This window comes from Lolium rigidum, chromosome 3, assembly GCF_022539505.1.
Source record: "Lolium rigidum isolate FL_2022 chromosome 3, APGP_CSIRO_Lrig_0.1, whole genome shotgun sequence".
Classification (NCBI taxonomy): Eukaryota; Viridiplantae; Streptophyta; class Magnoliopsida; order Poales; family Poaceae; genus Lolium; species Lolium rigidum.
The window spans coordinates 45,812,418-45,829,066 of record NC_061510.1 but is presented as its reverse complement, the minus strand read 5'-3'; the positions used below and the strand labels follow the sequence as shown (position 1 = coordinate 45,829,066).

General features: G+C 50.9%; 1 protein-coding gene across 1 annotated transcript; it reads left to right on the top strand.

Moving 5' to 3' along the window:
• The first annotated feature begins 6,983 nt into the window (after nucleotides 1-6,983).
• LOC124701529 (glycerol-3-phosphate acyltransferase RAM2-like) lies at nucleotides 6,984-10,767 on the top strand. Its single transcript, XM_047233608.1, has 2 exons — nucleotides 6,984-7,660; nucleotides 9,753-10,767. The coding sequence occupies exons 1-2, from the start codon at nucleotides 7,034-7,036 to the stop codon at nucleotides 10,632-10,634; spliced, it is 1,509 nt and encodes a 502-aa protein (XP_047089564.1). The 5' UTR covers nucleotides 6,984-7,033; the 3' UTR covers nucleotides 10,635-10,767.
• The last annotated feature ends 5,882 nt before the right edge of the window (nucleotides 10,768-16,649 follow it).

Sequence of the window (16,649 nt, the reverse complement as noted above, 5' to 3'; positions counted from 1 at the left end):
TCAAAGACCATTCCATCTCTACGCCAGATCCGTCGTGGGCGTACGAGCGAGCAGCCTCGGGTAGAGACCCGCCCACGGGCTTCGGACCTAGCTGTTGAGAAGTTACGGGTAAGTTCTTCGTCGATCCTCTACGCTTCATTACATGTTTTCCATTGCAATGTTACTGACATCGCGGCAACACAACGTAGGCGGAGATGGAAGAAAGGGAACGGAGGAACCAAGAAGATGCAGATGCAGCAGCAGCTTAGGGAGAGCATGCAGATGCAGCAGCAGATGTTGCGACGGATGCAACAACGAGCGGCAGATGTTCCGGCGGATGTTCATGAACCGGACCGTGGTGACTTCCCCACCGGGAGTAGTGCTCCTAGCACGTCATGTCCTCCTATGTTCCCCAACCGGGTAAGTGGTTAACTTAATATCTCCGTCTCAATCTTGTTTGCTGTCTAACCGAACTTTGGATATTGCGGATCCCCGCGCTCGATCCGCCGGGTGATGGCGCTCCTCCGAGCAACGCCCAAGTCGAGCCCGCCGACACCCGGCTTGACCGTCAACAATACGGGCATCATCCGGAGCCTGCAGCAGTTTCTAGGTGAGTTCTCCTACACTTCTAATTCTTCCATACCATGTCACTTGTGAATTTTAGCCATTCAACCATGTCAATTTTAGCTATTCCATGTTAATTTTACCGATTATGTTCAATTTTAGCCATTCCATGTCAATTCTAGTTCTTTCATGTCAATTCTAGTTCTTACATGTCAATTTTAGCCATTCCAAGTCATTCTTAGCCATTATGTTGAATTTTAGCCATTTCATGTCTATTCTAGCGATTATGTTCAATTTTAGCCATTCCATGTCAATTCTAGTTCTTTCATGTCAATTCTAGTTCTTACATGTCAATTTTAGCCATTCCAAGTCATTCTTAGTCATTATGTTGAATTTTAGCCATTTCATGTCTATTCTAGCGATTATGTTCAATTTTAGCCATTCCATGTCAATTCTAGTTCTTTCATGTCAATTCTAGTTCTTACATGTCAATTTTAGCCATTCCAAGTCATTCTTAGCCATTATGTTGAATTTTAGCCATTTCATGTCTATTCTAGCGATTATGTTCAATTTTAGCCATTCCATGTCAATTCTAGTTCTTCCATGTCAATTCTAGTTCTTACATGTCAATTTTAGCCATTCCATGCCACTTATGCATCTATGAACTTGTAGGAGGACAAGGAGGTGAAGAAGGACAAGGAAGTGGACAAGGACAAGGAAGTGGCGAAGGTTGATGTTGCTTGTGTATGAACTTGTGCGACTTGGAACATTCTATGTTGGAGACTTTGTTGTTGATGTTGCTTGTATGAACTAATTATGCGACTTGGAACTATTGTATGGACTTTGTTGGACTACTCGTGTATGAACTATGTTGTTGATGATGCAAATACCGTATATATTGTGCTATATGTGTATCTCGGACCGTTATTGGAATTTGTGAATTGCATATGCGAGGGATTAATGGGGAAGCAGTGGAAATTCTGGAATTATTTCAGCATCTTTGCCGTGCATATGCACACGGCAAAGACACATGCGCACGGCAAAGGCCTTCTTTGCCGTGCACACACACACGGCAAAGGGGGCCATGCGTGCACCAGCGCCGCTGCGGGTGTCCTCGTCGGAGAACCTTGCCGAGCGGGGTGGAGGCGAAGCGCACGGCAAAGGCGAGGCTTTGCCGTGCGGGCTGAGGCGAAGCGCACGGCAATGTACAGCGCACGGCAAAGCCTCCAGTGCCCACGGCAAAGCCTCGGCGCACGGCAAAGGCGCCACAACAGCACCGGCAAAGCCACGACGCACGGCAAAGGCTTTGCCGTGCGATTTTTGCGCGACGCACGGCAAAGACAGCTTTGCCGGCCGGATCTTTGCCGGGCAAACTTTGCCGTGCACGGCCGCACGGCAAAGGCTTTGCCGAGCGGATTATCGCCTTTGCCGTGCGATTTGGGCGCACGACAATGTCCTGTTTTCCCGTAGTGTATCCTGTTTCGGAGGCAAAATTATCAGTGCCTATAACATAGTCAACATGTGGCGGAAGGGAAGTTTTTGGCGCTGAAGCCTTCCGCCGCTAGACTTGAGGAGTCCGATCAAATTCTACCTCGCGGCCCTAAATTCCGGCCGCTTTTCGACAAATAATAGGCTAATTTCTAGCCTATTTGCGATAAATTTGGCCTAAAATTGTGATTAATTTGGAGCAATGTGGGCCGGGGGCGGCGTGGCCAGCTCATCTTCTCGTCAGATGTGGCGCTTGTCTTCTCCACGACAGGAGCAACACGTGGCTAGGGTGGAGCTTGCGGGGCTCTGGACCGGAGCAGCGGGCGGAGCTTCGGAGGCGAAGCACCGGCCGGTGCAGACGGGGCTCAAGAGGCGGAGCATCGGGGTACGCAGGGCAGGCGGGTGCTTAAGGCGGAGCATGTACGTGAAGCTGGGGGGGACAAGCCTTGAGCCGTCCGGGGCGTGTGGTAAACTTTTTTTAGAGAGTAGGCCGTAGCCCTGCCTTAAATTAATAAGGCCGTTGCCGGCAAGTGTTACAGGATGCTGAAGAACAGCTTACCAACATCGATGAACAAGCAAACGAAAGATTACAAAGAAAACAACTTGTCATCAAGGCTATCATCTCAAGGAAGAACCAGAGCGGAGGAGAAACAACGCCATGAAGCTCGCCACCGGGAATCCTGCCACCGTCAAGTCCTGTCGCATCGCAGCCGGAATGCCATCCGCCTCCACCTCCGAAGAAGGTCCCAACCTTCTCGCCCTGGATCGTAGGGCGCCGGACCGTCGGCAAGCGGAGCAGCTCTCCCTAGAGCACGAATGAGCACCAGGGGCATCAAACCAAGGACAAGAACCAGACACGACCACCGCACGCGAAAGACCACATGCCTCGCCGCCGGCCAACGCACCGGCCACCCAAAAGACTTCAGCATCAGGACAGAGATCGCCAGAGAAGACACGACAAGCGCCGCAACCGCAGACCAGGACACCCACGCAGCACGGACACCTTCCGCCGACCCAAGGCGGCGCCTTCAAGAAGAACCACGACGCCAGAGCGCCGTCGCCGCCCAATCCGCAGATTTGGGTTTTCACCCGGGTGCCAAAGGAAGGAGGGAGGGGATATACCTCAGCATCGCTCCAAGGAGGAAGACGGCGTCCGTGGACGCCGCCGACGCCGTGACCGCCACCGCCGGCCAAGGATTTCTCCCGGCCGAGCCCTCGCCCTGCCACCCCAACCACACCGACGAGAACGCCGGAAGTCTTGGCCTTGGGGTGGGTACCACATGGAATCCGGCCTCCGTCTTCAGATCTGCCACGAGGTCGACGGGGCAACCACCGCGGCCCGAGCACCCTCCACCGCCTCCACGCCGCCCACGCGACCGAGGAGACGGTCCTCAGCATCAGCAAGCACTCCCCGCCGCCGGGGACCGCGCCGCCCTCACCTCGCGAGGCCGCCGCCTCCGGTGCCCAAGCCCCCACCGGAGGAGCGGCCGGTCGACCACGCCTCGATCCACGGCTGCTCCGGCGAGAGCAAGACGCAGCAAGGGCGCCGACGTCGCGCCCGCTCCGGCACCCGCGAGATCCCGCGCGGCGTTCCTCCTCCTATCGTCGCGCGCGGAGCCGGAGCCCGGATCCCCGCCGCCCCTTCCTGGGTGTCGCGGCCTTCGACCGGCGGCGCCTCCGGGGGCGACGAGGAGGGGAGATCGAGGCGGGGGGAGCTGGCGGCGGCGGCCTAGGGTTTCGTCCCCCGGTCGCCAGGAGGAGGCGACGCGGGGGAGCAAACCGGTCGCGTGTGGTAAACTGGAGATGGGAAGAAGAGAGGAAAAAGGAGAGAACATGATTTTTTTGGTTTGTAGTTCAGTTTTTTGGTATTTGTTCTCGCAAATCCTATTTGAGACCGTAGAAAATGTTTACAACCTCCCTTATAAACCTTCGAAGGGCATGATTTTTAAGGGATCTACTATAGGTTCTCTCGCTACTGCGGTAATGATCCATCCGAAGTGGGGGCTCATATTCAGATCAGTCGTAGGAGTTTGGGTTTGATCCCGGCATGCGAGAGAAGTGATCCGCTGGAGTTCATGCTCCATCGGATCTTAACCACACGGATGCAATTAGAGCACTTTAGCCGTGGCCGCTAAATGTCTTTCAAGGTTGTTCCGGATCAACACCATGTAGTTCATTGATCGATTGGTTCATCATGCTCTAGACCAAGGAAGAATCTATGAGAGATAACAACTCTGTCATAAAGGCCCCAACTTGATCTGTATCGGCTTCTCCACGCCTCCAATATGGAACCCTACCTCGTTCTCGTTCCATCTTACCTCTTCCATTACGTCCCAGTTTGATTGTACTACGCCACAGGACATGAGCAGTTGGGGGAGATTATTAAGCAATAAAAACACTAAGATTCGCTTTGGACCTCACGCAATTACTACTAGCTAGTACGACTACGAGCACAGGCTGTCTTGTTCCTACGGGTTTCAGTATCATTTTCCTGCGATGAAAATTAGGAGTACTGCAAAATTAAGGGTGATGGTCTGAGTGTCTGACGGACACATACCCTTTTCTGATAACCAAGTGTACCTGCAGCAACGTCGACACAAGTCGTCGCTGACTCACTGCGACAAGAACGGGAGGCGTATGTGTGATTGATCAGCAGCGAGGATCGGATCAGATAACGAGTGATCCGGTGGAGTTCATGGCCTCATGGGCCGCAGGACCCAAGCCCGGACAGACAAGATTAACTGAACCTTTTCTAATTTTCAGAAACATGTAACTACACAATAACTCTTGAAGACCACGTTTCACATTGAGGTAGGCAACTTTAGACTTCATGATGTTGCAATTTAGTGGTTTGCGAAATAACAAATCCATATATTCCAACAGATATGGGTCTTTTAAATTCAACACTAGAAACTAAATCTATATATTAAAGAGTAAGTATAAGCTAGGGTACATGCACAGATTCTTTGATATGTGAATCTCAAAGCAAACATGTAGCAATGAAGGGCATATACGTGCACAGGATGTCCCGTGCACGGTACTTATGCCGCTCTCGCTTGATCCACCATTCACAGCGAGTCAGGCAAATTCGCCTCGATCAAGATTGGTGGCATATGTCGTAGATATCCAAGGCACTAGGCGAAAGGCAATGTCACCCTCATCATGTTGGTATCTTGAAAGCTTTGGAATGAATGAAATGCAAATATTTTAAAAAAAAATCAGTCGATGCCGACCCATGTTTTGAGCAGCATTAAATCCGAGGCCCCAAATATGAATTGGTCGCTGCTAAACATTTGAGCTTTATCATGCCTCGTGACTCATGTACAACGTTGTATTTCTTTTCTTGGCTTATTAACTTATTCTTGTAAAAATCTTCTTAATTAATGAGATGAGTAAAGCTCTTGCCTCTATTTGAAGAAAAAAAAAACTATCAAATTACGCGGCAGTAGCACACATGCACGTAGAAGTGTGGATTACAATCTGGACTGATTATTCCATAATTTTACCGCTCATCAATTTTTTTTAAAGAGAAGGCCGTAGCCCTGCCTTAAATTAATAAGGCCGTTGCCGGCAAGTTGTTACATGGTGCTGAAGCTAACAGGAGACGAAAAACAACAAGCATATAAAAAAGAAATAGAAACACAGCTTGAGCTTCGTGTCCGTTGTCCAGCCTTGCGATCCGACTGAAGAGGCACCGAAGCTGGTGAAGAGGACCGCCATTGAGAGCTCACGCCCTAGTCAACCTCCAGAGGCCATGCACAAACCCAAGCACCATCCGTTTCTACCTCCGCAGAAAGCTCCCTGCTTTCTCGCCCCGGATCGAGAGGCGCCGGACCTGTCGAGAGGTAGATCTGCTCTCCCCGAGCACGCATGGATATCGGAGGTCACTGCCGGGGAGAAGGACTTCAAGCACTCGCCTCGCCGCACCGCCACCCACGAACATCACCGCCACCCGCAGCCCGCACCACAACACACTAGACCAAGCTGCCGGGAGCAGGCACGGACATTGCCTACCAACCGCCGCCGAGCTCGTCCACCCGTATCCGCTATCTCCGACCGGCGCCTCCAACGAGGGAACGACGCCGCGAGCGCCACCGCCGTCCAAACCGAAGTTTTGGGCTTTCGCCCGAGATAAGCAGAGCAGGGGGGAGGGGATACAACCTCGATGTCGCCTTCAAGAAGGAGCACGGCGCCGTCGCCGCGCGTCGTCGACCTCGTGGCCGCCGCCATCGCCCAAGGGTTTCCCGGCTGAGAGCCCACCGCCGACCAACCTCACCACACCACCGGAGGGAGTCCGAGGCCGGGGAGATGGGAGGAGCACCGCAGGAGGAAGAGCACCTGTCCGGATCCGATGCCGGAGGCCCGATGGGGCGACCTCCGCACCAGTGCCCGCACCCGCCGACCCTTCGCCGTCCACACGGCCGAAGATCGCGAACGCAACACCGGCGCCACCACCCGCCGCCAGCCGGCGACGCCCCACCCCGCGCCCAAGGCCGCCTCCTTGCATCCATGGAATTCGCACGGCTGCGCGGCGCACAGCCCGGCCACCAGCCACCACACCTGGGCACCGGCGAGGCCGGGCCGAAGAGGGAGAGACGGGAGGAGAGCCGACGACGAGTCCCCGCGCGAAGGCCATCCCCGCCACCCGGCCGCCTTCCTCCCTGCAGCCGCGCGTGGGGCCGGAGAGGAGCTCCCGCCGCCCCCATCACCGCGCGCCGCACAGCCTTGCCGGCGGCCGCCTCCAGGGGCGACGAGAAGGGGAGGGAGGTTGGGGGGAGGAGCTGGCGGCGCCCGATCTAGGGTTTCCCCCCCGGTCGCCTGGAGGGGCGACGCGAGGGAGAGGATGCGGGGGGATTTGACCGCTCATCAATCAACCCTTGTTTTGTCCATTCTCCCACACAAGCTATAAATAAATCATCCTTACAAACACTTATGCGCAGCCACAGACTGCACGAAGCCGACTCGAAGCAAACGGGTTAGCCTTGGCGTTCAAGCTAGTGAGATGGTGGTGGCCAGCGAGGAGCCGTTCCCGGCGGTGCACAAGTGCAACGCGTCGCACCGCAGTGACCACACGGTGGTGTCGGGCCTGAACGGCACGCTGCTCCGGTCGCGGAGCGCCTTCCCCTACTACGCGCTCGTCGCCTTCGATACCGGCGGCGTGCCACGCCTGGCGCTCCTCCTGCTCCTCGCGCCGCTCGCCGCGGCGCTGTACTACGCGGTGTCGGAGGCGGCCGGCGTGCAGGTACTGGTGTTCGCGGCCACGGCGGGCGCGCGCGTGGCGGACATCGAATCCGCGGCGCGCGCCGTTCTGCCTAGGTTCTACGCGGCCGATGTGCACCCGGAAGCGTGGCGCGTGTTCGCCGCCTGCGGCCGGAGGTGGGTGGTGACGGCGACGCCCAGGGTGATGGCGGAGCCGTTCCTGCGGGACCATCTCGGCGCGGACGCCATCGTCGGCACGGAGCTCGCGACGTGGCACGGACGCGCGACGGGGCTTGTGGACGTACGCCGGGGCGTGCTCGTCGGCGAGAGGAAGGTGGAGGCGCTGAGGGAGATGATCGGCGACGGTAACGTGCCGAATGTCGGGCTCGGCGACCGGAGGTCTGACTACGCCTTCATGAGACTCTGCAAGGTCGGTCAGTTGACTCACTTATCACCACTTCTCACTGACGTACGTTAACGTTTTCATGCACTCCCAAAGTTTCGACGTACGTACTCTAACAAGCAGTGATTCACTGATCACCTTGGTGTACCAGTCATGATAGTGCTCTTAAAAGACTAAATTTGAAGTATTCACGGGATTTTGGCGCGGACGTACATGTTTCTTGCCACAGAAAGTCAGTTCTGTTTTTGAAGTTTTGCTTTTTTAGAGGTAAATTTTTGTTGAGGTTTTTTAATTTACTGTTCATAATTGTCCACTTGGGCTCAGGAGGAAAAAAGCACACTTTTATTTACTACACTCATATCTAGATTTCGATGTATCATGCATCATGCACCCGTATTTTCATGGGACGAAGGAGTAAAGCGAACAAAGCCTCCAATGAGCCGGTTCGCAACATAGTACGGCATTAACTCATGCCTTCTGACAGGAAAAGCGGACTAACATGTTGGCTCAGTTCAAGGAACAAATCTGTCAGCCTTGCCCATGGTGCAGATAAAAGGAGGAGGAGAATAGAGCATATAAATGCATAAATGGACACTGCATATGTATGGTTGGATCCACAAACAAAAAAGAGAACCTAAATAGCAAGGAAAATAAATCAACGTCTATACCTACCACCATTTTTTAAGCGTTTTTACAAAAAAAAATACATACGGAGTACATTTGATGATTTTAGGCTTATACGTGCAAGTAGTTGGGCTAGCCAAGGCTTTTGTAGTTTTGTTTACTATGATCGGTTGTATTAAAAGCTGGTTACTGCTCCCTCGGTTCATGAATAATTGTATGGTTTTCTTTCCTAGAAGTCAAATATTTTTAAAGTTTAATAACAAAATTATATAATAATAGCAGCACACGAGATATTAGAAGGAAATTCAATTCAGATCTCGGGTGCGTATGCTCCCTCTATCAAAAAAGATATTCGAAATGTCGAAAATTTTGACAAATAATTCTACATGTACATCTCCACAATATATGTGTGTTCGTTAAGTTTCGTCTGGAACCAATATTTTTGGTGATCTATGTAAAAAAGAGAAAATTTATCATGTCAAAAGCCTTACTTTTAGCATTGAATTTTGTCTTTTTTACACACTCCACAGGACAATTCAATTATTCATGAAACAAATTTGTGAGCACGTAGCACGTGAAGATGAAATTTTTTGTTTCAATTTTTTAAAATTTCAAAATGCATGTAACATGCATTTTAAAATAAAGAGAGCATATGCTCTCATGTGCCAAAACACCACCCCCTTAGACCCACATAGAAGGATACACTTATCTATGGAGGAATAGAGTACGTACTAGTATTGGACATGGTGTAGATCCACATATTTTAAATCCATTTTAAAAAAATTAAAAATTGTAAAAAAAATGCTCAGTGTACATCCGGATATTCTATGTTAGCTCGTAAAAGTTTTGCAAACAAAACATTTTGTGTGTTCTATATAAAAAAAAATCTCGTCAAATACTATTTTGGTGCGTCAGAGGTCCTTTTTTGCACATGCCATGCCAAGAAATATAACATTTTTTCCCGAAACTTCATGTGTGAGGCATAGAATGTCCTAGAAGTGCACCATGATATTGTTTCGGAGATTTTAGATATTTTAAAATATATTTTTTCAGGCAGTGGGTGCATCCAGGAAAATAAATTTATGAAACCGGTCTACAAATTCATATCGGTGGACCAACTACAGCAGTTGGCACGTGGCATACATGGCTAAAAATAGGCAACAAATCATAATATCTTCTCTTTTATGTCCAAGTGTCAACTGCTGGAATTGGTCCATGGGAATAAATATGTGGACATTATTTTCCATCTACAGGGCAAAATGAATTTCACATACTAGTAGACATTCTTGTCTACACTCTACACCACTGTTGACTGAATACTATACTACGGAGTAATGAGTGTCAATTGCTGCGGTGGACCAGATCTCATAAAGTTAATTTTGATGCATCTGCACCTATGAGTTAAAATGGATTTTCGGTAACAGTAGCCATTGTTGTCTACACTCTGCATCACTGTTGAATGAATACTATACTGTGCGTGGCAACATATATGCAGGAGGCGTACCTGGTGCCAGGAACGCCGGTGGACGCCGTGGGTGCGGACAAGCTGCCGAAGCCGGTGGTCTTCCACGACGGGCGACTCGTCCAGCGCCCGACCCCTCTCGCCGCGCTGATCGCCGTGGCGTGGTTTCCCGTCGGCTTCCTCCTCTCCCTCGTCCGCGTCGCCGCGGGGTCGCTCGTCCCGATGCCGTGGCAGTACCACGTCTACCGCGTCCTGGGCGTGCGCATCACGGTGCGCGGCGCGCCCCCGCCGCGGCCGGTGCTCGCCTCGGGCCGCACGGGCGCGCTGTACGCCTGCTCCCACCGCACGCTGGTGGACCCGGTGTTCCTCTCCGTGGCGCTGCGCCGCCCCGTGTCCGTGGTCACCTACTCGCTCTCCCGCCTCTCCGAGATCCTCTCGCCCATCCGCACCGTCCGGCTGACCCGCGACCGCGCCACCGACGCCGCCGCCATCAAGCGGCTGCTCGCGGGGGGCGACGTCGCCGTGTGCCCCGAGGGCACCACGTGCCGGGAGCCCTTCCTGCTGCGGTTCTCGGCGCTCTTCGCGGAGCTCACCGACGACATCGTGCCCGTGGCGACGGAGTGCCGGACGAGCATGTTCCACGGCAACACGGCGAGGGGGTGGAAGGCGATGGACCCCTTCTTCTTCTTCATGAACCCGAGCCCGCAGTACACCGTCACGTTCCTCGACAAGCTGCCGGCCGAGCACACGTGCGGCGGCGGCGGGAAGTCCAGCCACGAGGTGGCCAACCACGTGCAGAGGCTCATCGCCTCCGCGCTCTCCTACGAGTGCACCGGCTTCACCAGGAAGGACAAGTACAGGGCCCTCGCCGGCAACGACGGCGTCGTCGCCGCCGCGCCAAACAAGGGCACGTGAATGAAGAAATCTGGCAATGATCTGTCGATCGAACAGTATACTGATATGGAGATGTACGTATGTGCAGATCGCGTATAATTGTAAGGTACACAAAACTTAAGAAGATCAAAATTAATCACTGAACAAATGTTTTCATTTCGATGATTAGTTCAGAGTTCGGATGAAAAATGTACAGTATGATGAAATGACGAGGCGATGAGCTCAGCTCGACATGGGGGTGGAGGCGATCAGCTCAGCTCGACAAGCTTTCGGCAGAAAAAAAAACTGCTTACACGTTCGCATTGTTCGTTCAGATTCAGTGCACCGGGCATTGTCTTCACTTCTATCCTCGCAACAACCTCATCCGATCCTTGGAATAGGCAGATCATAAGTATGCAAAATACGAGGCGAATCAGTGAGAAAATGACACGACATGTCTTCCTCCATCCCCTGAAAAGTTGAAGGCGACGCGCACCTGCTTCTTGGGGACGAACATCCGGGAGGCTGGTCCGCACCTCGGCCGTCACGGTCTTCCCCGACCCCGACTCGCGGTCCACCGTACCATCGATTTCCTTCGCCTTCGCTGTAAGCCAAGCAAAATGTCTACAGACTATACTATACACTATACAGTGCTATGCAACGCTGAGAGAGACATGGAGGAGACAGAGCAGATGATCGTCCTCCGCACCCGACGAACGCCACAAACGAACGAACGCTAGCGCGCACCCAGCTAGGCCTGGTTCGAAATGGCTTTATTAGAGCATCTCCAGCCACGTCCCCCAAAGCGTCCCCCAAACCGCGCCGGATTGAGCGTTTGGGGGACGTGTTTTGTTCAGTCACAGCGTTTGGGGACGTCGCCTCACGTACGCGTCCCCAAACGCCGCCCCAAACATTTAAAATAATTTTTTTAACACATAAACCATTTATATCAAATGTAGCATATGAATAAAAATCTTTGCGAGGATTGTTTTCAAATTAAATTACAACAAACAATAAAACAAGTAATCAAATATAATAAATAGGGCTAGATGCTACATCAAGGTGCCACGGTATTTCCTTTGATCCTCCACAAATGCTCAACGAGATCAGCTTAAAGTTGCTCATGCACATTGTCGTCACGGATCTCTGCGTGCATGGCGAGAAAATCGAGCAAAATCTGCGGGCAACTCATGATCAACCTCCGCGAGAGGGCCTTGACACTCATAGGGACCAACATGTGACCTAACATGATTCTTGCGGTCATCCTCGATGATCATGTTGTGCATGATCACACAAGCTCGCATCACCTCCCACATTTGGTCGTGAGACCAGCTTAGAGCAGGTGCCGGACAATGGCAAATTGTGCTTGAAGCACACCAAATGCCCGCTCGACATCCTTCCCTGCAAGCCTCCTGTCGTGTAGCAAAGTGAGAATTCTTCAGACTCGATGGATTCGAGATTGTTTTGACAAAAGTGGCCCATTTTGGATATATACCATCGGCTAGATAATAGCCTTTGGTATATTGGTGGCCATTGATCTCATAGTTGCATGGTGGAGCATGCCCTTCCACTAGTCCGCTCGAACACCGAGAGACCGCTGCAACACGTTGATGTCATTGTGTGATCCCGCCATGCCAAAGAAAGAATGCCAAATCCACGAGTCATAATCCGCCACTGGCTTCAAGCACCACACTGCAATATCCATGACGCCCTTTGTATATACCTTGCCAAGCAAACGGGCAGTTCTTCCATGCCCGAGTGCATGCAATCGATGCTTTCAAGCATTCCAGGAAATCCTCCGGCAGCATTTTGTGCCATGATCCTTGCGAGTCTCTTCCTCGGTTGGCCCTCTCAAGTAGTATTTGCCAAACTTTCTCACCACAGCTCGGCAAAACTTGTACATGCACTCAATGGCGGTAGACTCACTCATGCGAAGGTAGTCGTCCTGTGTATCGGCGAGGTGCTCCGTATGCAAGCATCCTCATGGCGGCGGTGCACTTCCGAATGGACGAGAACCCGAGAACGCCTACGGCGTCGACCTTGAGCTTGAAGTAGGGTCGAACTCTCGAACGCCGTGGAGGATATTTATGAACGGACCCTTGCTCATCCTGTACCGGCGCCGAAAATTGTCGGCATGTGTTGCCCCGTCGGCGAAGTAGTCGTTGTGCAGCATGGCATGCCCCTCCATCCTCGCCGGGGCTTCGACTTCCTTCTTCCCGGCCTTGATCCTCCGCGGCGCGGCCTCTTCCTCTTCTCCGCCTCGGCGTCAAGCATGTCCTGGAGGGACGCGATGATCGGCAAATGCTCCCGCAGGTCGTCGTCGAACGCCTGCTCGTCCTCCGACGGCGAGGCAACCATCTCATCGTCGTTGTCCATGGCTAAAGCAAAATCAATGGTTAAAATTGCGCCGAGGCGGACGACGCAACAAACAGCGGCCAATCGTGCCTACCCGGCAAGTCGTCGAGCACCTTACGTGCGCGGAGGTGGGGCGGATTTGACGGCGCGTCTCGGGACGCCGGCGACGCGCGGCGGCGGCGACGACCGGCGGGAGCCCCGACCGCGACAACGGTGCCGACTCTCGGCGAGAGATCGGACGCCCAAACGGCCGGGAAATCCGGCGGCGGCGTGGGGTGGGAGGCGCGGGAAGGAAGGAGCGACGAGAAAGAGGCGCGAACCAACGGTTTATGCAAATAGTCGCCGACATGTGGGAGCCCGCCTGCTATTCGTTGTGTCCGGCGTCCCCGGAGCGTCCCCTGTGGGACGGGGACGGACTCGGGACGTCGGACACCGTATCGGGCCGCGCCGGACAAGAATGGGCTTTGGGGGACGCGGCTGGAACGCTTTTTTTGTCCGGCGCGCCCCAAATCCCTTTGGGGGACGCTTTGGGGGACGCGACTGGAGATGCTCTTGCGGTTCGCGATATGCCAGTGCTCCGCGAAGGCTTCGGAGGAGCCCACTCCAGCCTGCCGCCGGCGCCGCCACGGAAACTCTGGAAGACTGGAACGATCCTACATGAGCACTGGTAGGTGGCTACCAAGCGCCGAACACCCCCGCATGGGTACACCCCCGCATGGGTGAAGGGCCTGGCCCATTTATCTTTTTTTTCATTTGTTTTTTCGCTTCTGTTTTCTATTTTTTGTTTGTTTTTCTGTTTCCTTTTTTCGTTGTTCTTTATTTTATTTATTTATTAAGATTCAAAAAAATAAGATTAACAATGGTTTAAATTTGCAAAATGTCTAAATTTGAAATTATTTAAATTTAATAATTATTCTAATTTTGAAAAATCTGAATTTTTAAAAAAAAATCAAATCTGAAAAATGTTGACATTGAAAAAAATCATATTTGAAAAGTATTCATATTTTTTAAATGCCCATATTCGAAAATGTCCATATTTAAGAAAGATTTTGACTATGATTTTGATTTTTTTTCACAATTTGATAATGTCCAAATTTAAAGAAAATAAGATTCATAAAATGTTCAATTTGAATAATGTTCAAATGTAAAAGAGATGCAAAAAAACAAATATAAAAAGGAAAGAAACAGGGAAAAGAAAAAACACTTGGCCGGCCCAACACCCCGCCTGGGGTGTGTGGCGCATGGCACCTACCGACCAAATCGGCGTATAGGCCCGTGAAGCTACATAGGGCCATATCCATATGGACCTTTCGTCGGCAAGTTCATACGAATTGAGTCTTTATTATATGTTTTTTTTTCTTCCAGCTATGGCTCGGAGAATGGCCAAGGGATCCCAGTTACAAGAATAAGCAAAAATAATAAATCTCAAACAAGATAAGAATAAAATAAAATTTGATGAAAAAATGGTCTCCAAAAACTCCACGGCTCACACTAATCAAAAGTGAGTAGAATGTGTGTCTGATTTCCTTCAATTCAAAGGAATTTCATAAGAATTTAGCAGATTTGATCATTGACATGTTTTCCTACATACGTTGTTAGGAACTTTTTCTATGTTCAATATTAGGACTTTTTCCTATCTATACGCCTTTTTCGTTTTTTTCAAACGGCTTCATTGCAACATGTATGAGAAGAATTTTTATCCACTCAAACTATTTGTACAATTTCTTTGTTTTTCATGCTATGCCAAATATTTTGGATGCATATTCCAAAAGTTTCCTAATCTTAGGATTTGAAAGAACATAGCCCCAAACTCACGTTTTTTCCTACTTATGCATTAATCATAGTGACCCTTTAAAATGTGATGAAATCACTATTATGTTTTCACAATATGCATGTAAATGACGATCTACATCAACGACGACGTATCTCTGTGCCTATGAGCCTATGACCCCTCCTCGATGTCTTAAAATTGGAAATAGTTTCAGACGACTCTAGGCGCAAAGTGCTTCAACCTTTTTAGGGATTTTACATACCTTTTTAGGGATTTTACATGCTTATTAACAGTTGTTAAACCAAGTGTCAAGTTCATTTCAGTCATCATCGCCGTGAGGCATTTCAAGACATTTGGATTATTCAGAGCCCGTTGAGAGAATTTGACCCGACAATGTGAGAGAGTGCCCTAGGGCTTGAAGGGATTCCACATGGCCCGCATGTCGGTATGCCTAAAAATTTACATTTTTATGAATTTCAAAATTCTATTTACTTTCAGATATATAAGGAAAGTGCTTGTTGCAGAAAAGAATTGTTTGCGTGTGTTCAAATAAATGTTCTTGTATATCAAATTGAATATTGACGTGTTTAAAAAATGTCCAAATATCACAAAAAAAAAATTATATACTTTGCAAAAATATAAATTAATTATTGTGAGGGTATTTTACCCTTATCCATTATTTTGGTAACAATGACAGTAGCTAGAGCAATCGGACTAATACATGCCTACAAGATTATTCTCAGGTATTAGTCCAACATGTATAATGGTGTATCAATGGAACAAGGAGGTGAAGGGAGACCCCCACTTCGATGAAAAAGGGAACACCAGCTTTTCCCTCTAGCTGGCGCCTAGTCCAGCGGCACCGGGTGCTGCCCCGGCTGGTCCGGCGCAAACCGACCCTGGCACCGATGCACACCGGGCATACTCCAGGAACTCAGCACCTCACGCCCGGTTCCAGCATCCGGTTTCTGCTGGCTGGCCCGGCGCCTGGCTCGGCGATGCTGGCCTGTGCACCGGAGCACCCGGCGAATGCTGGCCCCTGCGCCAATGCACACCGGGGCACTTCCAGTAAGTTGGGACGCCTTCTCGGTGAAAGCCCGGCGCCAGGCCCAGCGGCTGTCGGCCGGCCCGGTCTGTGACCCGGCGGGCGGCGGCACTGGGCGTGCCACCGGCCAATCCGGCGCCTAGCCTGGCAGACCGGCCTCCTCGACATACTGCTGAGCTGGACAAGTCCCCAACGGTTGGATTTCAAGTGAAGCTATATATACCCCTTCTCCTAGCTCAGAAAGGTTAGGCACTACACTACAACTTGTTCGTGAGCTCTCTCTCTCTCATACTCCATTGTTAGAAACACCAAAAGCCTCAGATCTTCCTCCTCCTTCACCCAAACTTAAATCCATCCGGGGAAAAGTTAGAGGAGATCTTGATTTATAGTTCCACGGAGCCAAATCTTGTCCCCCCTTGTATTCTTCGAGATACCTGCTCTCTAGGGTTTCTTGGAAACTCTAGGTGGACAAAAGCCCCCGGAAGCATCCGGGCTATGGATTTGCTCCTGACAAGAGTGTGAAGGTTTGGAGGCTGTCTCAAAGTCTACCACAAGTGAAAGAGTTATTCCTTCGTGAGATAGGCTCGGAGAAGAAGGTGAGCCTTAGTGGCGTTGGAAAATCCTTCATGGGATCCCCACCTCTCCAAACGTGACGTACCTTTTTGCAAAGGAAGAGAACACGAGAATACATCTTCGTCTCCGCGTGTCGGTTATCACTAACCGAACTCTTTACTTGTGCTATATATATCCTGTGAGAGCCTTCGTGCTTGAGATACTTGTATTATCATCCAGGGTGCCTCACCTAGTTTGTATTAGGCTGATACGTCCAAAACGTATCTACTTTCCCGAACACTTTTGCTATTGTTTTGCCTCTAATTTGTGTATT